General features: G+C 38.5%; 1 protein-coding gene across 2 annotated transcripts in view; it reads right to left on the bottom strand.

Moving 5' to 3' along the window:
- CLCN3 (chloride voltage-gated channel 3) overlaps positions 1 to 15,232 on the bottom strand; it is an 88,695-nt gene extending 73,463 nt beyond the window's left edge. For both annotated transcript variants that reach the window (XM_069492900.1, XM_069492901.1), the window contains exons 1-2: positions 14,740 to 15,232; positions 114 to 289 (exon numbers count right to left, since the gene is read on the bottom strand). In XM_069492900.1, the coding sequence (XP_069349001.1) occupies positions 114 to 273 (160 nt within the window). In that variant the 5' untranslated portion in view covers positions 274 to 289; positions 14,740 to 15,232. The remainder of the gene's footprint in view (positions 1 to 113; positions 290 to 14,739) is intronic.
- Between the last annotated feature and the right edge of the window lie 7,139 nt (positions 15,233 to 22,371).

The raw sequence follows: 22,371 nt of genomic DNA, 5'->3' as shown, positions 1-22,371 counted from the left end.
AAATTTCACCTCAATTCTTTTTAAATGTTATCAAAAAACTCAACCTCAATAAAACAATGTACATATTTATTAGTAGATATTCATGACTATAAACATTGTAATACCAAACTTACCAACTACAGTGTCACCATCTAACAAATTGTCATCTTCGGAAGTTTGAAAGTCCATAATAACACCTGCTCCATCTAAAAGTTCCTCATCACTACTCGCACTGGTTATACTGTTGTAGCTGTTTCTATAGTAGCCTCTATGGAACAGCTGCTCAGACTCCATTTAGCTGTCTGATTATCTGGAAGAAAAAGGAGGGCGGGAATGGTTTTAACATTTTCCAAACATATAATAAAAACCATCTAGCTTAACATCACAAAAGGAAAGTTATGATCTCTGTATTTAAAAGAAATTTCATTCACTGTAACAATAGCTATATCTATTATGTTAAGTATTTTGGGGGTGATTTAATAATTTTATTCTCATTATACAGCTATACAAAAAATGAATTCCTTCAGGTCGTGGTAGAAAAGATTCTCTAAGATCAATTAGTAAGTTAAAAAATGTATAGTACAGAGAAATGTTTATAGTATGCTATAATATATGTGGAGTTTTTCCCCCACAAAAACGGGGGAAGGGAAGCAGAGGAAAAAATACAGTGCACAACTGTTTATGAATGCATAGACTATCTCAGGAGGGATTTCCAAGAAAGTTGCCTGAAGGGAAGGGAACAATATGGCTCAAGTACCAGGTGTGAGGGAGAGACTGTCCCTTCTGAATATTTTATCAGATGCAAGTACATCCTAATTTTAAAAATAAATACTGCAATTAAAAAAATAATTTTAAATATTTTCATTCTCCTTTCATCATTTTAAAATTTAAATCTTCAAAGCCTATGGTCAAACATTAGCCAATGAAAAAACAATAATAAGTGACAATTGTCACAATGAGAATTTCAAATAAGCATATATTTCCATTGTTCTTACTCTGTGTATTTTTAAATCAATATTACTTCTAAATAGTTTGATTTTTAAATACATCTACTTACTTGTTCAACATCAAAATAAGAGTTCAACATAAATGTGATGACATTAGTAATAGACTTAAAAGGTGCATGTGTGAGACTTGAAAGATACAATCGTAAAAGCAGTCAACCAGTAAGCCTTGTAAAATGAGACTTACGAGACAAGTCATAGTAAGCACACACGGAACATGGAAGATAAAGAATACAAGTAAGCTTACTCCAATTCTAGAAGACTTGGGAGTGTTTTAAGACAATCACTTGTCCTCAGTAAATTTTCCTTCTGCACATGGAAAAATAATCTGAGCTTTAAATAATAAAAAATTATTTATACAATTTTTGTTGCTCCTTTTCAGAAAAATAGAATATTACTGATGACAACTATCTTTTAAACAGATTTGATATATAAACTTCCTAACTTAAAGATCACTTTGAAAAAGGTGAAGTTTTGAGAGCTCCTTAGGAGCATGGCTCTATTCTCAGCATGTGACATAATGACTGGTATGTTGAATGGACAATAAATGTCAAACTGTTTATTCAATCAATGAGGTCAAAAAGAGAAATGTGTTCAGTTTTCTTTCTTTCCTTTCTTTTCTCTCTTTGTCTTCTCCCTCTACCTCCCTCCCTCCCTCTCTCTCTTATGAGATGGTGCCTCACTCTCTGCCAAGCCTGGAGTGCAATGGTGCGTTCATAGCAAACTACAGCCTTAAACTCGGGGCCTCAAGTGATCCTCCTGCTTCAGCCTCCCCAGTAGACCTGGGACTAGTGCCACCATACCCGGCTAATTTTTTAAATCTTTTGTAGTGGGGTCTCAATGTTTGCCCAGGCTGGTCTCAAACTCCTGGCCGCCAGTGATCTACCCACTTTGGCCTCCCAAAGGGCCAGGATTATAGGTGTGAGGCACTGTGCCCAGTCTATTCAATTTTCAATAAATGAATCCTTTCTATAATAGTATTAAACTGGTCTTGGGGGAAATAACTAAAACTAGCACATAAATTTCAAAGAAAAACTTAAATATTTACTGCTTTGCAACTTTAGGAATGTTTTATAGTTATCTCTACTAAAGATGGCCTCTTATACTGAGATTTGTAAGAGTATGTTGAACAGAGAGTTTTATATCTAAGTTAAATATTAAAACAGAAAAGTATGAAAATAACTGTCCACACTAAGAATTCTGCAGTTCCATAGAGGCAACCAAAATTAAATATTGTGGCCTTTCAGCAAGTAAGCAAAAGGCATTTTAAAAAAATAAACATTAATAGTTCAAGAATCATTTAAATTTGGTGGCATGCACCTGTAGTCCCAGCTACTCAAGAGGCTGATGCAGGAGGATCACTTGACCCTACGAGGTTGAGACCAACCTGGGCACATGGCGAGACCCTGTCACTATTTAAAAAAAAAAAAAAGGAAAGAATCAGCCGGGTGCGGTGGCTCACGCCTGTAATCCTAGCACTCTGGGAGGCCGAGGCAGACGGATCGTTTGAGCTCAGGAGTTCAAGACCAGCCTGAGCAAGAGCGAGATCCCGTCTCTACTAAAAATAGAAAGAAATTATATGGACAGCTAAAAATATATATAGGAAAAAATTAGCCAGGCATGGTGGCGCATGCCTGTAGTCCCAGCTACTAGGGAGGCTGAGGCAGGAGGATTGCTTGGGTCCAGGAGTTTGAGGTTGCTGTGAGCTAGGATGATGCCAAGGCACTCACTCTAGCCCGGGCAACAGAGTGAGACTCTGTCTCAAAAAAAAAAAAAAAAGAAAGAATCATTTTAATTTTGACGTATCAAAGCATGTATGCTAAGATTTTGCAAAGAATATAGAAACTCTATTCTTCATTTCTTTACATGATCAGAGAAGAAGTGTTTAATACATAACATACTTTAGTGAACAATGGCTAGAGGCTACATAGCATTGAGAAATCTCTCTAAAAAAATTAAACTTTTCTATGTACTAGGACCTATACTCTTCCATTTCTTCCCTAAAAGTCCCTCAAAAAATCATAAGTGATAACTGGAGATTTAACTCTTTCAAACTGTTAAAAAAATTAATTTCATAACACCTCTCAGACATCTATACTCCAGATCTTTATAACAAAAGCATGCAACTCTGTTCCAAATAAGCTAATTAAACTCTGGGCTGCATGGGTTTCCAGTTCTATAAATTTGATCAGAAAAAAACCATTCCTCTTATTAACCCAGAGAGCTACAGAACCATGCTGTCTGATGCAGCAGCACTAGCTATATATGGCTATTAAGCCCTCAAAACACGGCTGGTCCCAATTGAGATGTGCTCTAAGGGTAAAATACCTACTGTATTTCTAAGACTTAATATGAAAAAATGTCATATATTTTATTAATAATTTTATATTGATTACATGTTAAAATGTTTTAGATATATTACATTAAATAAAATATATTAAAATGAATTTCACCACTTCCTTTTTACCTTTTTAATGTGGCCACCAAAAAGTTTTAAATTACATATGTGACTCACACCTGCAGCACAAATATCTTTTTTTTTTTTTTTTTTTTTTTTTTTGAGACAGAGTCTCACTCTGTTGCCCGGGCTAGAGTGAGTGCCGTGGTGTCAGCCTAGCTCACAGCAACCTCAAACTCCTGGGCTCAAGCGATCCTACTGCCTCAGCCTCCCGAGTAGCTGGGACTACAGGCATGCGCCACCATGCCCGGCTAATTTTTTCTATATATATATTTTAGTTGGCCATATAATTTCTTTCTATTTTTAGTAGAGACGGGGTCTCGCTCTTGCTCAGGCTGGTCTCGAACTCCTGACCTCGAGCGATCCACCCGCCTCGGCCTCCCAGAGTGCTAGGATTACAGGCGTGAGCCACCACGCCCGGCCACAAATATCTTTTTGAATGGCACTGCTATATAGTACTCAGATCTCTAGGGTAGCATAAAGTAAATATAACAGAAGAAAATCTGAATACCAATGTTAAATCTTTTTAGGTTCTAAACCCAATTTCCAGGTTTGTTCACAAAAGGCTATTTAAACCATAACACAGCAGCTGAAATTTTGCCTATTAAAAAAATGCAAACATAACTTTTTCATTGTAATTGTCAAAAAATATATTTAAAACCATTTCAAAACACTGTAATAGATACACAGTAGCTTGCAAATATATTCATGTAGATTTACGAAGATTAGAAATAAACTATGAGAATTTGCAAGGATGAAGCCTGGTTTGCTGCAATACATTCCTACATGATCTATATGTAACCATCTTGCTCCCCTCTAATCTGATCTCCACAATGCAGCTAGCACAGTTTTTTTGAAAAAGTAATCTGATCATAATCTCTCCCCACACCATGGGGAAATCTTTTCATCATTTCCTGCCACCCTTAGGAGACAAACTCTAACACAGCAGACAAAACCCTATGCAGCCTAGCCCCTGCCTAGTTCCCCAGCTTCATTTTTCAGTGTATACTTCTGGCAGACTCACTGATCTTTCAATCTCTCAGTCCTACCGGACTCCTTACTGCCTCCTGCTCCCCCCACGTCCCCACCCCCAGGCCTTTGTTGCTCCCTCTGCCTGGAACAAACATTATCTGCTACTCTTTATCTAATTAACTTTCCTACTCATTCTTTAGGTCCTAAATCAAATATCCCTCTTTAAAATTTATTTAACAAACTCTTAAACAGAGCTTACTATATGCTAGCCACTATCCTAAGCACTTTACAAGTTCATTCATTTAATATTTCTATTAAATATAATAACCCTAAAGCTTAGGTACTATTATTTTCCCCATTTAACAGAAGAGGAAACAGAGTTTAAATCACGCAGCTAATATGGAAGGCCTCTGACCTACTCACTACGTGGGTCAAATCTTTCCTGACTAGATCATATTTTCTCATTACTAGTTCTTATAGCTCTCTTTTACAGCACTTATCACAGTTGTAATATCATAGGTACGTGATTATTTACTTAACATCTGTCTGCCATTCTAGAATGTGTCATGAGATCTCACAATGTGTCAATTCTGGCTCCACATTCTGGCTGGATATGCAGTATGCATAGTCAGTGGTTAGCAAAATATCTGACATATTATGTGTTCAGTTTTTTTAACTAAGCTTTTTATTTTTACACAATTGTAGTTTTTAATGTTGTATTAATAATAAATAACACAGAGAAATCCTGTACCCAGTTTCTACTGTTAGTAACATCTTGCAAAACTCTAGTATGACATCACAATCAGGACACCGACACTGATACAGTCAAGATACACAACATTCCATCACCGCAGGAGTCTGTCCTGCTGCCCTTTCACAGCCAGTCACCGCTCTCCAGCGCACCATCCCCTCCTTAACCCCTGGCGACCCGTAATCTGTTTTCTATTTCCACCATATCGCCACTTTAAGAATATTACATAAATGAAACCATACATTACTTTCTGGGACTAGCTCTTTGTTCTCAGCACAACTCTTTGGAGATTCATCTGGGTTAATGTGTGTAACAATAGCTCCTTCCCTTCTATGATACAGATGTACCACAGTTTAACCACCAAAGAACTGGTTTTTTTCTAGGTTTTGCCAACTATGCATAAAGCTGCTAGAGATATCCATCTACAAATTTTTGAGTGAACTTAACTATTCATTTCTCTGGGACAAATGCTGAGGAGTGAAACAGTTGGGTCATATAGTAGTCACATGTTTAGTTTTTTAAGAAGCTGCCAAACTGTTTTCCAGAGTGGTTGAACCATTTTACATTTCTACCAACAATGCATGAGTGATTCAGTTTCTTGACATCCTTGCTAGTATTCAGTGTTGTAACTATTTATTTTAGCTTTTCTGATAGGTGTGTACTAGCATCTTATTGTTGTTTTAATTTGCATTTCCCTAATGGGTAAAGATGTTGAACATCTGTTTAAGTGCTCATTGGCTATATGTGTATCCTCTTCAGTGAAATGATTGTTCACATCTTTTGCCCATCTTCTAACTGGATTGCTCCTATACTGATGAGTTTTAAGAGTTCTTACATATTGTAGATACTATTAGTAGTTATTTGTTAGATATGTTTAAATATGTTTGCAAATAGTTTCTTGCACTCTCTAGCTTGTCTTTTCATCCTTTCAACAGGGTCTACCACAGAGCAAAAATATGTAATTTTGATGAAGTTTAATCAGTTTTTCCTCTATGGATTCTTCTTTTGGTGTCAAGTCAAAAAAATCTTTGCCTAGCCCTACCTCCCAAAGATTTTCTTCTATGTTTTATTCCTAAAGTTTTATAGTTTAACATTTTTTACATTTTGGTCTGTGATCCATTTTGAGTTACTTTTTGTACATATAAGGTATAAGACATATACTAAGGTTTATTTACTTATTTGGCATATAAATGTCCAATTGCTATACAACCATTTGCTGAAAAAGGTGTCTACCTCCACTGAATTGTTTTGCGCCTTTGATAAAAATTAGTTGGGCATATTTATGTGGGCCTATTTCAGAGTTCTCTTTCCGTTCCACTGATCTGTGTCTGTATCTACGTCCATACCACAGTCTTGATTACTGTAGCTATATAAGAAGAATGAAATTGGGGAGATTGATTTCTCACAACTTATTCTTCTTTTTCATTGCCTTTCCATGTAAATTTTAGAAAAATCTTGTCTATATCTACAAAAAAATCTTGTTGGGTCCATAATATTTATAGTATGAGTAAATAACAAGTACATAAGAAGTGAATGGTACATCTCTTCCTGGATGTCATATGAGAGTTAAAATTCAACAAGACCTAAATACTTGCCCCAAACTTGCTTGTCCTCCCACTTTTCCTATCTCAGTTTACAGGATCACTAATACCTAGTAGCCACAGTTAGTTTCCAGAGTCATTTATTAATTTATTCAATAGCCACTTACCGAGCACCTAGCATGTGGCAGGCACAAAGCCAGGTGAATGAATGAGATATGGTTACTGTTCCCAAGGCATGAAGGTGACAGACATATAAACAAATAACTATAAATATGGTATGATATGCATCACAGGAGAGGCATATACAAGGTATTTGATAACCCTCAGAAAAAAGTAAGCATGCTGGCTGGAAAAGTCTGAACAACTTAACAGAGGGAATGTTTAAGCAGAATATTAAAGGATTAGGATGAATTAACTAGACTAAAGATAAAGTGAAAAGACAACACAGACAATAAAAGAGTACTGCAAAAATGCAGAAGTATAATAACAAAACCTGTTTGGGTAGCTTACATAAGCAGTAAGGGACCGAAGAGTAGCTAGAGAGGTGGACATAGGCCAGATCATGGAGGGACTCATGTGTCATGCTAAGAAACTTACATCCTGGCTGGGCGCGGTGGCTCACGCCTGTAATCCTAGCACTCTGGGAGGCCGAGGTGGGCGGATCGTTTGAGCTCAGGAGTTCGAGACCAGCCTGAGCAAGAGCGAGACCCCATCTCTACTAAAAATAGAAAAGAAATTATATGGACAGCTAAAAATATATATAGAAAAAATTAGCCGGGCATGGTGGTGCATGCCTGTAGTCCCAACTACTCGGGAGGCTGAGACAGGAGGATCCCTTGAGCTCAGGAGTTTGAGGTTGCTGTGAGCTAGGCTGACGCCACGGCACTCACTCTAGCCTGGGCAACAAAGTGAGACTCTGTCTCAAAAAAAAAAAAAAAAAAGAAACTTACATCCTCCACTGTACACAGGAGAAACCATTTATACGCAGGGGAAACCATTAAAAGCTTTAACTAGAGAAACCACGTGATCAGATGTGAATTTCAGCAAGCCAGCGCTCAGCAGCAGTGTGGAAGATAGACAGAAGGGCAAGAGACTGAAGACTACAGATAGAGAGAGGCGGCCAGGCATGTGGCTCATGCCTGTAATCCCGGCACTTTGGGAGGCCGAGACCAAAGGATCACTTGAGGTCAGGAGTCCAAGAACTGCCTGGGCAACACAATGAGACCCTGTGTCTAAGAAAAAAAAATAATAATTAGCCAAGCATGGTGGCACAAAGAGAGAAAAGGGTCAGATGAGAGTAGACCCTTAAACAATTTGAAACATCAGACAGGGCATAATTGAACTAATTGTGGTATTATCATACACATTGGTCTTCATCCGGGTCCTGGCTCATAACTCCCATAACCGTTATTACAGTCTTTTCTAATAACGTTGGGCCACTTTAGGCCTCAAAAAAAAGAACCTCTCTCTCTGACCTTCTCCTTCCCTCCTTTCACCAGCCCAAGGCAGGATTTTAAACTTCTACCACATTTCTGCTTGTGAGTCACAAGATCCTCATTTCAGAAGGGGTCTTACCCCATACTGTGGGGGAAGGAAGGCTGCACAGAGAGGCCTTACTGGGTTTCCCTACTCGGTCTATTAGTGTTAGATCATACCCTTTTTGTCCAGTCGTATTTCTACATGGTTGTCAATTTCGCCTACGTAATGAAGTCTCCATAAAAACCCAAAATGACTGGGTTCAGAGAGAGTCCACATAGCTGAACACATGGAGGTTCCTGGAGGGTGGCGTGCCTGGGGAAGGCACGGAAGCTCTGCCTCCCTTCTCCCATACCTTACCCTGCACATATCTTCACTTGTATCCTTTGTAATACCCTTGATACAAACTGGTAAATGTGTTTCCGTAAGTTCTGCGAGCCGCTCTAGCAAATCAGTTGAAGCCAAGGAGGGGGTCATGGGATCCCTGATTTACAGCCAGTTGGTCAGAGGCACAAGCAAAATAACCTGGGGCTTGCCACTGGCACTGGAAGTGGGAAGGGGGGGGTCTTTTAGGACGGAGCCCTCAACTTGTAGGATGTGACACATCTCCAGGTGGACAGTGTTGGAACTGAAGGACACCCAGCTGGTGGCTGCCACACAACTGAATGCTTGCTTGGTGTGTGGGGAACCCCCTCATCTGCTCACAGAAGTCTCATGTGTTAATTGTTGCTGTGTTGAGTAAGAGAACAAAAAAACACTTTGGGTGTGTTTTTTCCCCTCACGCTAAGACACAGCAATTTAGAGAAGCAGAGAGGGCTTTGAGAAATATTTAAGAGTACGTGGTAATTAACAAAATGTGGGGAATAGTAAAGAAGAAATTTAAGATATCCACTAACTTTCCGATTTGGCTGATTGAAAACAGTTGGCACAAACAAATTTCAGTCTCCTATAACTCACAAAACTCAAGACCAGAGTGTTCTTTCAAACTTCAGGATTATACATCCAGGCTTTAGTTTCTATTCAGACTATAAAGAAAGTTACCTTCAGCACACTGATCTAGCCCCCAAACTGCAAACACTAAGCAGTATGCCACCAGAATTTGAGGGGTGAGAACAGGGGAGCAAAAATAGGAAGACCCAGGAAATAAGTGGCTAAGGGACCCACAGCCTAACACAGGCACACTCATTTTTCCTGGTTCCCAACAAAATTTGTTTCTCCCACGAAGGAGACTGAGTACAGTTGAGGATCATGACCAAGTCCCAGAGGTTTTTCAGTCAACCATCTGAACAGTAAGCTAAAGAAAAAAGTAGGTACAATCTGAGTGAAAGTGGAAATAAAAATCCTCAATGTCGGACGGGCGCGGTGGCTCACGCCTGTAATCCTAGCACTCTGGGAGGCCGAGGTGGGCGGATCGTTTGAGCTCAGGAGTTCGAGACCAGCCTGAGCAAGAGCGAGACCCCATCTCTACTAAAAATAGAAAGAAATTATATGGACAGCTAAAAATATATATAGAAAAAATTAGCCGGGCATGGTGGCACATGCCTGTAGTCCCAGCTACTCGGGAGGCTGAGACAGGAGGATCGCTTGAGCTCAGGAGTTTGAGGTTGCTGTGAGCTAGGCTGACGCCACGGCACTCACTCTAGCCTGGGCAACAGAGTGAGACTCTGTCAAAAAAAAAAAAAAAAAAAAAAAAAAAAAATCCTCAATGTCAGCAATTAGAGAGAACAAAAGTCTCATGAGCAACGATAGCAGGAAGGGGAAATCCTGACTGATCTAGCCATTTGTATGGAAGGAGCATTCTCACATAAATATTTCAAGAACTGTTTGTGTTAAGAACTGGTCACAGATCAAAACGTGACAATGCATTTCAACATAATCACTTATTCATTTACTAATGTTTATGGAATAGCCACCATAAACAAATTTTAACAAATATAAACACAGTTTTTATTGTATTAATGCCATCATATTTGCATAGGCCCTACAGCTTTCAGTAAACGTGAGCATAAATTATATTATATATTGTCCTCAAGATGGATGCTATAATATCTTCCCCCAAAATAGCACATATCCCTACAATAAAAGGTAGTGCATGATAGAAAACACAGAAAATGCAAGAATTGTTAATAAGAGCTCAAAGACTACATCTCACTATGACTGAGGATGAGAATACTTCTTTGGAAAAGACACTCCTGAGTTGGACCTTAAAAGGTAAGCAGGATTTTTATGAGGCAGAGATGAGAGAAGTGGGTATCTAAGCAAAATTCATGGCTTGAGTCAAACTATGGAGCTAAGACTACGTGCACAGAATACTAGTCCAACAAAATGTTTCATGGTCAATAAGTTTGGGCAATGCATCATATTCCCATCTAGAATTGTAATGGCTCACAGTACAAAAAAGGTTCGTGAGAAGATCTGTAGTAAATGTTAACATCATAAACAAAATTTATAAAAATTTTCTCAAATTTATTTTACCAGGGAGTGACTCCTCAATCCTATGTAACACCTATTAACGTTCTATGGTATTACAATAGTATTTCTGAGAATACACTTTGGGAATGCTGGCCTGGAGCCCAAGGCACTAAGGCTCGTGTAGGGATAGAGTGTGAGAGAAAGCCAGAAAAAGAAATCAGAGCCTACTCATGAAAGAACTTGAATGCCAGATTAAAGGAAAGTTGGGAAGGTGGAGCAAAGAAATGCCACAAATAAAGCTGAGTTCTGAGAAGAGTATAATGGCATTTGTGTCAGGAACACACCAGGAAGGAGACCTAAGGCAGGCATACCACTTAGTTTGGAACTGTTCCAATACGAAATAATAAAAGATCTAAAGCCACAGTGAAAACAGAAAAGAATGTATATTCAGAGGTCACAAAGAAAAAATATCAATAAATCTGGATTTATGGAGAGCAAGGGAAAGGTGAGCATCAATGACTAATGTCTACAATTTCTTTCTCTATTTTTAATGAAAAAACTTGTGTCTTTCTAGAAATTGAAAAGTCAATAAAAGAAAGTTGGAAAACAGTGCAGAGGGAAAAATAGGTGGACATGTTGCATATGTGGTAATTCCAGGATATCTGGATAGAAATATCTATCTAGCAGGCAGCTGGATCTGTTGGATCCCTACTGGAAGATGTGCCATATTCTTTCTTCCATTTGATTTCATACTGAGGCAAGGATCTTTTCTCCTTTTTTTAATCAAGTAATTACAAAACAGGAAGTACAGTAAATTAAAATCAAGCAGTGCTATTTACTAATTAATACTAATTATCTATACACAGATCACACTTTTATTTCAAAGTCAATGGAAAAAGAAATTAGATATAAAGTACACACATTTTGAATATTCTAAATATTTTAATTAATTTGAGATGTATCAAACTAATGAGACCCTGAGGAAGGTATTTGTATAGTAAAGCAGCACACTAAAAAAAAAATGTATATAGATTTGAAGAAAGTTAATAACTCAAAGACAGTCTAATATGGAATTGTTTGAGGAAAATTCAGATCTAAGAACATCACAAAAGATAGATTACAAAGGTCACTACTATACCATAGGAATTAAGTGTGGTCTATTGATTATATCAATACTGAGCAGAGTTTGATTTAGAACAAGTCCTCAAAGTACCAAAGTAAAATCAACAAAACTAATCCTTCCTACACTTATTTGATTTTAAACAGATTTTATAGGATTTTCTTTCTTCAGATACAGTGATTTCATCTTCTAGTGCATTTATGGAAGACATTAGAGATATTCAATATCTAAAAGGACCTATCATAGATTAGGGTCACTGCTATCAGACAGTAGGTAAAATGAATATTCTTTCATTTTGGTAATACAGAAAAATGCAAAAACTGTATCAAATGTAGAGATATGTTTGAGCAAATTATTAAACTCCATCTACTTCCATGAACCATAGGAAGTATCACAATAAAAGACACATACACAATGGGACTTGTTTTAAAAAAAAAAAAAAGAACAAAAGAGCAAGATCTGACAGAGGAAAGGGTGGAAGTGTTTGCTAATTGGACCCACAGGTTTATTGAAACAGAAAGAATTTATTTTAATACAAATTGTCAACACATGCAAAACGATGATAATGAAACTGGTATCTCCTGAAAGTAATATTACTTAATATTTTATCCTTACTGTCCACTCAGTTACCCATGTCTAAATTGTTATGCCTTACATTTTTCTTCAAAAAGTAATAAATATAATAAAAGAAATAGCTCTCTGAAGAAAATTTCTTACACTTAGAAAATCTTTCAGCACCACTGAAAAGTTAAATGCTATTATTCACAATAGCCATGATATAGGGGTTGCTAGCTGATTTTAAAAGGACAAAAGAAAAAACACACAAACAAATATAAGGCTCAAACAATAACAAGATAGAAAGATAAAACACTAATCCAAGAAAAAAGATCCTGTGGAAGACCGAGACTTTGACAAATAGTTTTCATGATTTTAAAAGACAGAAACTGTTGAACTATTTCCCATAGAAACGGGAAGAAATATATCTAACTGGGTTCCAGTCAAAGTTCTAGATCAAATCTGCAATGTAACTGGGGCAGTGGGGTTCATCCTCCTTTTTACACTTAACTGAAGAAGATTTATCTTGAAATTCAAAATGAATCATAGTTACAATGTTTATGTACCGATGTGAATGTGCATATAAAAAACAAAGTTCATTAGAGTAGCAAGATTATGAGTTTTCTTTTAAAAACACTATTTTCCATAGTTTTTCTAATTTTACATTACTTTTATAACTAAAAAAATAAATGAACCTATGGTGCCATGTCTCTCATACTATCTTTTTCTCCAGCACGTTGACTAGTCTAAACTGCAGCCATGGAGAGCCAGAGCTCTGAAATCATACTGCCAGGCTTCAGTCTCAGTTTGAAACTTAATGCTGTGGGACCTTGGGCAAGTTAATTAAATCTCCCGTGCCTCAGCTTCTTCACCTGTAAAATGGGAATAGTGAAAGTACCTACTTCATTGAGTTGGTGTGAAAATTGAGATAATCCACAAAAATCACTTAGGAAAGAGACTGAACCATACAATGCACTCAATAAATATTAACACTTATTACATCGTATTATACATTTTCGATCCCTGCATTCAAGTTTGACTACCAACTAAGTTGGAAGTTCTACAAAGCAGTGTTAGTGGCCAAACCCCACAGGATACTGCTTTGATATATGACCGACCACAGAGATCAAATCTGGCTCCCTGAGCAGTCTGAAAATTATTACCAACATGTCACAACAGGAAACAGGAAGCCTATCACCAACATGACTGGAAAATAGCCAACTTGTTATACTAACATAAACACATAACCTAAGCAAATCTGTTCTCCTGAACCATACATATCCAAAACCAGGTTAAATATTTACATTCCTAATGAGCCATGTGTAATTAATAGCACATGCTAAAGCACAATTTCCAACTAAAGATGTAGATACTATACATTCATGTTGACCTCTTAAACTAATTCAAGCAAAGAATCAAAGTCTTTGAGGTTGGGGGAGGGGGGAAGTAAGGGATGGAAAGGGTCTGCAACCTGTGATGGATCCTGCCAACACAGGCTGTCCCTATTAACTAGAGGTCATATAAGCTAACCCCATCTGAGAAAATACTTGCAGGTCACACGTGGTTTTTAAGCCATACTATATCACAAAATAAGCAGCACCTTTTAAGATGAAAGTTGACAATATATACATAAGCATTTTAACTCCCATATGTACTCTTGAACTAAATATATACTATTTTGTAGTGGCTCACAAAGGCACGCAGAATTGACTGACAGTTAAATTATTTCCATACCGACTTCATCAAGAAAATAATCTTCTGAAGTAACTCTTTAGAGGTAAGAGGAAAAGCATTTGGGAAAAGATTAAAAATTACACAAGCCACAGTAAGGCAGTAAATGAACTGCATGACTCAAAGTTTACGTTTGTACAACTGAACTTTTGAATTATGTATTTTAAAAAGTATGGTCACTATTGATTCAATTCTCATAAACGGGAATTTTTTCCAAAGAAAACAAATATCAGTCTCTAACATGCATAATGTATATGTAATTATCTTTTATGTGATCCACAGTTTTCAAATGCCATACAAATAAAGCATACCACATGCAAAGTTTATTTTTGAGATTCTGTTGCTGATCCAACAAGTTCAAGATCAAAACACAAATATTACCTATACACAAAAATGTTTTACATGCACATGTAAATCTAAAGATAGAAAAACTGAATATTATTTTTAGATTTGGGCAAATTTAGCGAAAGTAAAACCCCTAAGTTCAAAATTAATCTTTTCCTGGAACCTACTTTCATTTGCTTCAAAGGTCTTAAAGGAAATGGGTGAAATTTTAAAGAATGTCCGAGGGCACATACATAATCAGGATGGGTTTCCATTCTAATTCATAATGTACCTATCAACATCACGTAGGTACATCTGTTATAAGAGAAACCAAGATGAGAGCCCTGGCTTCACTGGTGACCCAAAATCTGTGAACATGACAGCTAACAAACCTTCACTCACACGATGCAACTCACCTCGCAGCTCCGAGGCATAGCAAAATCGGTGGCTGTTTTTTGCGCTGCCTTTGGATTCTGCATCTGCTTCAAACCTAAACGTAGCTACCTAAGAGCTTCACCTGAAGAAAGCCCGACGCCACGAAAACTAGCGCGATTTAAGACACCTGGCTTTTTCTACTGAGTAGGTTATTAGAGAAATTTTGCCAGGTGGGACTTTTTTCCTCCGCCTTCAAACACGGGAGGAGCATTAAGTTAAATCCTCTTGCTCTGGAGGGCCCTGGAGTCAACCTGTTTCTACCCAAAATTAAAAATAAAAATCTCCAACCTCACTGCCCTCTTCAAAGACTAAAACCGAATCCATGCTCTAACTCCAGGAGTAGTGTAGAATGGCTTTCACCCCACCACACCCTTCCGCCTCATTATCACGCCCGATTCCGGGCCGGGGGCGAACTAGCACTCGACGGGGGCTGCGGGTTCCGCACCGGACCGGCCCTGACCCGCGGAAGGGGAAGAGAAGCCGCTGGAGTCCGGAGCCCGACAGGTACGTCCCCAGCGTCGGCGCGTGACGTCACCGCGTTGACGTGAACGGCCGTTCGGCGTCCGGCCGCCCCACACCTCCTCCCGCGGCTGCGCTCCGAGCCGCGGCGGCTCCCATTGGGCGGTGTGGGGACCGGGGCGGGCCGGGCCGGGTCCCCGGGAGGAGCGGGGCGAGCCGGCCGGCCCCGAGGGCGGTGCCTGCCGTGGGGCTTCTCTTTGGTGATTAGGTAACGTCACTCACGCGTTTCTGTGTGCCCCGCCGATGACCTCGCGGAAGGACCGAGCCGCCGCCCTCGGGGAGGCGTTTTCGGAAGGCTCGGGCGCTGGCCGTCCCGGAGTCACGCGGAGTGGGGTCCACGCCCCCGGAAGACCGCCGCGCGGGAGCGACTTGCGACACGCTGGCGAGCTTGGGCCTCAGAGTGAGACGCAAAGACGGCGGTCTACAAGGGCCGGTTCCCAAAACCTAGGCGGAGAGAGACGGTGGGCCTTGGAGTTTACCCCGCGCCAGATGCCCTGTGCTCGGCGGTCCGCGCGGCGGGGAAGACGGTGGTGTCACCTCGCCTTACCGGTCGCGGGTTATGTGCCTAACATACGTACAAAAAACCCTCATGCCCCGAATTTGGCCATCACAGATTTTCAAAAATAATGCTTGGAAATTAACTATTTGGAGAAAATATATAATCTGGGGTTTCTACGTGGTCTGAATTGAACTTTTTCCGGTTAGAAAACATTTATTGAGCTCGCTTGTGTCACAGAATTCAGTCATTCCGACCCCCGTGTTCAAGGAGCTATATTCCGACGCGGGGGCGGGAGACGCGGGGACGAACGCGCTGTGGCGCGCCAGTTAGCCCGGTGAGCAGGCGCAGGTGCAGGTCTCGCACTTCTCGGGCAGGACAGGTGGGGCCAGGTTGGATATCACCACCAGATGGCAGAATTAAGACCTGTGAATGTTTAGTCTCCTGTATATTTAGTATATTGTGAATATATATTGAAAGTAATGAATATTAAATGTCTCTAGTATATTTCATGCCTCATGAATATTAGGTATGTGTTGGTCTGTCCAGCCTTTTCTATGTTTATGTGTATATGCTCTACGGACTTAATCTGTCTTGCAGTTTAGTAACATCTGCACTTAATACCTGAGTTTTGTCCGTCTTCTTTCTTTTCTTCTAGGGAAGAATTGAGTATTCTCGAACAATACAGTCTTGGGCTTTCCGAGCTGGTGTAGTGCCCACGGTGACGATGGGGGTGGTCTCAATGCAGTCAGGCATCTAACTTCTTTCATTACCTTTATCAAGGTAGAATTTGTGGAATCGCGGTAATATCCAAGCACAGTTTTCTCTTAGTTGGGATGCTGTTGGGCAAATTTCTTAGATGCTTTTTAGAAAACGTGGAAAAGGAAGGAAAAAGTTTTCTAAACTAAGTGGAATTTTTCACAAGAGATCTGCAGGCACATATTTTGTTCTCTCGCTACAGATATGTAGCCTAATTTTGGAAAGAGGCACGTAGATTTTGAGAAGAGTAGACAGTAGTCACCGTCTGTCAATCAGTCTTATCTGCTTCTGATGAGGATGAAAATCCTTTTATGGTAGTGTCTTAGTTTCTTCATGGAGGATTAGCCCAAGTACCTGTTTTAAGTGTGCAAGAACAAATCTACTTGTACATTTGGTTTTCTGTAGTATCATATGCACTAGCTTATTCCTTTATAAGAACTTGTTTATTTTAAAATTCATGGTTTCTGGCATACATTATTACTATCACACCAGTAGTTCTCCATTTTTACTTTGCATCAGAACCATTTAGGGAACTTCAAAAAAATATCGTTGCTTAGGTCCCACCAAGAAATGTTTTAATTGTTCCAAGGTTGGGCCTTGAGCATCCCTACATTCAATTTTTCCTAATTAACTCACAGGACTCAGTCAGATGCACTACATTAGACATGGGGCAATATATTTAAACAACGTGGTGTGTGATAGCTTGGTGATGAAACAATAGGATGCATCTGGGAAAGAACATTCTCTGTAATTCCACTGGTATTCTCGTCAGAGAATCTGGTGGTGCTGAATCGCCTCTTCAACAGACTTAGATGGAAGGAAGCACAGGGTAAGGACCATGGCCAGATGTCTGGAACATTTTAAATGCTGTGATGCGAATACTTTGAGCCTGATCTCATTCCTTCACAGCAGTGTTGCAGAAAGGATCCTAATTGATTGGGGTTTTTTTTTTTTTTACCAGGTCCCTTACTTTAGTGGGGGTGATTAAGGAGCTCTCTAGGGCTGAGACAATTCGTGATAAGGAGTTTAATTCTTTTTACCACACAAAAAGAATTAACAGCCCACCTGATGTCCATACTCTAAACAACTGTTACTAGAACCTTAAGAGGAGTTTGTATTAGTATCCTGCTGCTAGTGAAACACATTCCACAAATTTAGTGGCTTGAAACTACAAATTTATTATTTTAGAGTTCTGTAGGGTAAAAGTCTGATATGGGTGTCACTGGTTAAAATCAAGGTGTTGGCAGGGCTGTTTTCTTTAAGAGGCCGTAAGGGAGAATCCACTTTTGTGCCTTTTGCAGTGTTAGAGGTCACTTGAATTCCTTAGTTTATTGCCCCCCTCTTCCATCTTCAAAGCCAGCCATGGGTGGGTTGAGTCATTCTCATATCATATAATTCCCCCTTGCCATGTAACCAAATATAATCTCTGGTTCCAGGAATGGGGGGGTGGACATCTTCAGGGATCAGTTATCCTTCCATTTCTACCACAGGTGCTTAATTCATCTTTTGACCATTGGTCTTCTTAGTATGCATTTAAAAAAGCATACTAAGGAGGATAGCTTGAGGCCAGGAGTTGGGGGTAGCATTGAGCTATGATTGTGCCACTGTGTTCCAGAATGGGTAACAGAGCGAGATCCTGTCTCAAGGGGAGAAAAAAAGCCCTCAGTACTTTGTAGACATAGCAAGATAAGTTATGTGAATGAGGTCGGTTTCTTCTATTTCAAATCTGATTTGTTTGGTTAGAACTAAGCTTAATTAATAAAAACAAAAACTCTACCAATATTCAAATTAGCTCTACTCCCCCTCCCTAAACAACCAACAAAACCCTCAGGCCCTCAAAGGGAAAAAGAAAAAGATTGACTCACAGTGGTAAGAATTTACCTATTACAACCAGGTCTAGGATAGCCGTTAACTAGTATTGTTGGTACCCTGGCAGATACAAACAAGAGAAACAAATGCTAGGCATTACCGGTGATTGGAGGTAGTGTAAACCTTTCCCTCTGCCAGCAATTCTACCACTCTGGGAGTGGCAGGTTGTATAATATAACGCTATTTTATAGAACTGGCAAACAAAAAGAGCACTGGGAATCATATCTCAGTTTCTTCTAGATTCTTGTTCCCTGGACCCAGTGAAGTATCTCTGAGCTTTTCTTGAAATAAAAAACCTGGAGATAGGATTATTTCCCATAACAACTTAAAAAATGCATTTTTACAAAGTTCCACAGAAAACCAGAGAAACAAACAAAGCTATATAGATCTGCTTCATGTATTTGTAAGTTGTTTCAGAAAAAGAAATTTGATCTTATTGTTTCATATACATTGGAAAGAGGAAGTGGAAGGAGTTAAGATGTTCTGTTAGGAAAACGGTAGCGTGGTTCTAGTCTAGAATTTCTTTCCAATGCCACCAGCATCAGGGAAGTAGTTTAAAATGACCTTTTCTTGTCCTTTGTCTTTTCCCCAAAGATAACATGAAATTACCTAAAATAGCTTTGCACTTCTGATTACATTTTGAGGCCTTTGACATGGCAAACAATCTTCCTGTTTTGTGCGATTCTTTCCTACAAAACTCTTGTCCAAGCCTCGGTGGGACTTGATACACTCAGCTATTTCATCCAATCACATTTTCAAAGCAATCTCATACAGTGACTCCTTTCTCAGACTCTGCACAGCTAAGCGCTCAGTGTTTTGTTTTATTCTTCCTAGAAATAAATTATGATCACTCTCCAGATAGCTGACTTTCTGTGAGCCCTTGCAGGTGACCCTAATCAGAAAGCCAGAAACTCAAGAACTGACTAGATAATGTTTTACCTTGGCATATTGGGCTAGGCCTACCAGATTAAGATTCAGAAATTCAGGAGGCTGCTACAGTTTAAGTCCTAGCTACATATAGTTAATGGTTAGTTCAAACAACATAAGGCTAGATAGACTTTTAGGAATGTAGCTTAAAACTAAAATTTCCTCTCCTAGAATGTAGCAAGATGGAACACTAAATGCCAAGACGTTAATTTTTTTTTCTCTTGGATTTGAATATCACATGTCTGCAAGAGATTTGGATTTTAGAGAATGCTTTTCTTCATATTTAATGTTTCAGGCCCTTTCCTCCACTCACAAAAGATTATATGTCAGGATAGTTTAATCAAATACCTGGCCTTTTAATAAAATTATCATTTACATAATACTTCACAAAAGAAAAATATTCAGTGTAGTTCTACTGACAACCGTTTGCTTTAATTTGTTATTCTCTAATTTGTTTCAGTTTGCTCCCTGCTTTCTGGAAAGTACATATAACAATACCCATGCCTTGACTATGTCTGTCTCCATCATCTAGCATAATGCTCAATTCATTGTGAGTGCATGACAGAATATATTTCTGAAAAATCTCTAGTAGAAGAACTCCTTAGGAATGCTACTAGTCCCTTTCCACTTGTCATATTATACTACCACTATTATAAAGGTTAAAGAAATTTTTATTTTTTCTACTAGAAAAGAGGCATATAACTTTATAACCATCTTTAGTATCCAAGATCTATTACAATTATCATAATTTACAAATTTTAGTGTTGGTATTTCTTTTTTCAAAATGGAAATATTGTCACACTATTTTTTTGATTATTAAAACAAACATTTTTCAAATGACAAACAAGAGTAAGAGATCAATAAGTAAATGGAAGAGAAATCTAGAAATAGAGACAAATATAAGTAGTAAATTTAATATATGATAAAGGTTACGTTGCAAATCAGTGGAAAAAGAAACCACATTTAATTATTCTGGCATAACTAGCTTTCTTCCAAAAGAAGAGAAAGCTAGTTTCCCTATGTTAAATCATATATAAAAATAAGTTCCAAATGCATTGAAGATATTAAACAATTAAAACACATGAACATTTAGATTATTTGGATAACTTTGGGGGTGAAGGAGTATCTGCTTGGCAAGACAAAGACTGACAAGATTGACTACATACAAATTTACAAATTTCTGTATGACCAAAAATACCATAAAATAAACCAAAACATTACTGAGAGACTAGCAGGAAACATTTGTTCCACAACATGACAGCTAATTTTTGTATTTTACAAATAACTCCTACAAATTCATAAACATAATTTAATAGAAAAGGGGAAAAGGATATGAAAAGGATTTAACATTTTTGCAAAATTAAGAGAGAACTATCTAGTGCTTGTGGAAATAGGCACTTTTTGCACAAAGCTATCTGGAATGTGAATTTCTTAAACATCTGAAAAATAGTCCAGGATGTGGTAGATAGTTTCCATAGATGGCCACCATTGATCCTTCCCCTTCTTGTAAATTTTGCCTGGCCTCGAACCTTGTTTTGACCAAGAGTGTGGCAGAAGTGATGCCATACTTGCTCCTGGCCTAGCCTTTAAAAGGACTGGCGACTTCTTTCTTTTTTGAAGCCAGCTGTTATGTAAGAGGTATGACTACCCTGAGACCACAATGTTGTGAACAACCCAAGCTAGCTATGTGGAGAGAATTCTGGAGTAGCACCAGGGCACCAGATGTGAGTGAAGTTTCTTGGACCATCTCCAGCATGGTTGCTAGCTGAATGAAGCTAAGTGAGTGATCCCAGCTGAAGCTATGTAGAGCAAAAGAACTGCCCAGTAGAAATCTACCTGATTTCCTAGCTAGAAAATGTGAGAAATAATAAATCATTGCTGTTTTAGGCCACTAAGTTTTAGGGTGGTTTGTTATACAACAATATATAATCAAAGCATAGGAGTATGAAAATGAAAAAAGTAGGCATATTTTGCATACTTTTTGACCCAGCAAACCCACTTTTAGGTATTTATCCCTCAGAAATAATTATACCATTGGAAACAATCTCTATTCTACTGAGTGGGGTATGGTTGAATAGATTTTGCTACATTCTTATTATGGAATATTAATATTGACAAGAATTAACTGATCTTCAGAGAGATGTTCATGATACACTATTAGATAAAAAATGCAAGCTGCAAAATATTGTGTATTATAATCCCATTTAAAAGATTAATGTATAAAAATACATGCTTATTTATGTTTTTATGAACTTAGAGAAAAACGCAGATGATACTCGTGAAACTGTTCACATTGGTTTCACAGAAGTGAGCTCTGGGGATAGAGACTGCAGGCTTTATCTTTGTATACTTGTCCTATAGGGTTGCTGCAAGAAGCAAAAATTGTTTTGTTTGAAAGAAAAAGCCAATAAAATATTTAAAATCAAAGAAATCCCAAACCATTCTGTGTAAAAATTAAAAACATTAAACTGTATGAAGGTATATAAACCAGAAAGGGAAATCATCAGGTAATCCTCTTAACTCAGAGAAACCTGCTTTATTTACTCAACAGTATATCAAGGGCATCTTTCTATGTTAATAAAAATGATCCCACTCACTCTTTTTATGGCTTTAGAGTATTCCATTGTTTGGATATAATTTATTTCATCAATTCTTTTTTTTTTCTTTTTGAGACGGGGTCGTGCTCTGTCACTCTGGCTAGAGTGCCGTGGCGTCAGCATAGCTCACAGCAACCTCAAACTCTTGGGCTCAAGCAATCCTTCTGCCTTAGCCTCCCAAGTAGCTGGGACTACAGGCATGTGCCATCATGCCCGGCTAATTTTTTATATATATATTTTTAGTTGTCCAACTAATTTCTTTCTATTTTTTAGTAGAGATGGGGGTCTCGCTCTTGCTCAGGGTGGTTTCGAACTCCTGAGCTCAAACGATCTGCCCGCCTAGGCCTCCCAGAGTGCTAAGATTACAGGCGTGAGCCACCGCGCCCGGCCTCATGAATTCTTTATTGTTAGATATTTACACTGTTTCTAGTTTTCATGGTTATAAA

This window comes from Eulemur rufifrons, chromosome 18 (genome assembly GCF_041146395.1).
Source record: "Eulemur rufifrons isolate Redbay chromosome 18, OSU_ERuf_1, whole genome shotgun sequence".
Lineage (NCBI taxonomy): Eukaryota > Metazoa > Chordata > Mammalia > Primates > Lemuridae > Eulemur > Eulemur rufifrons.
The sequence above is the reverse complement of the archived record's forward strand: the minus strand, read 5'-3'. Positions and strand labels throughout refer to the sequence as shown.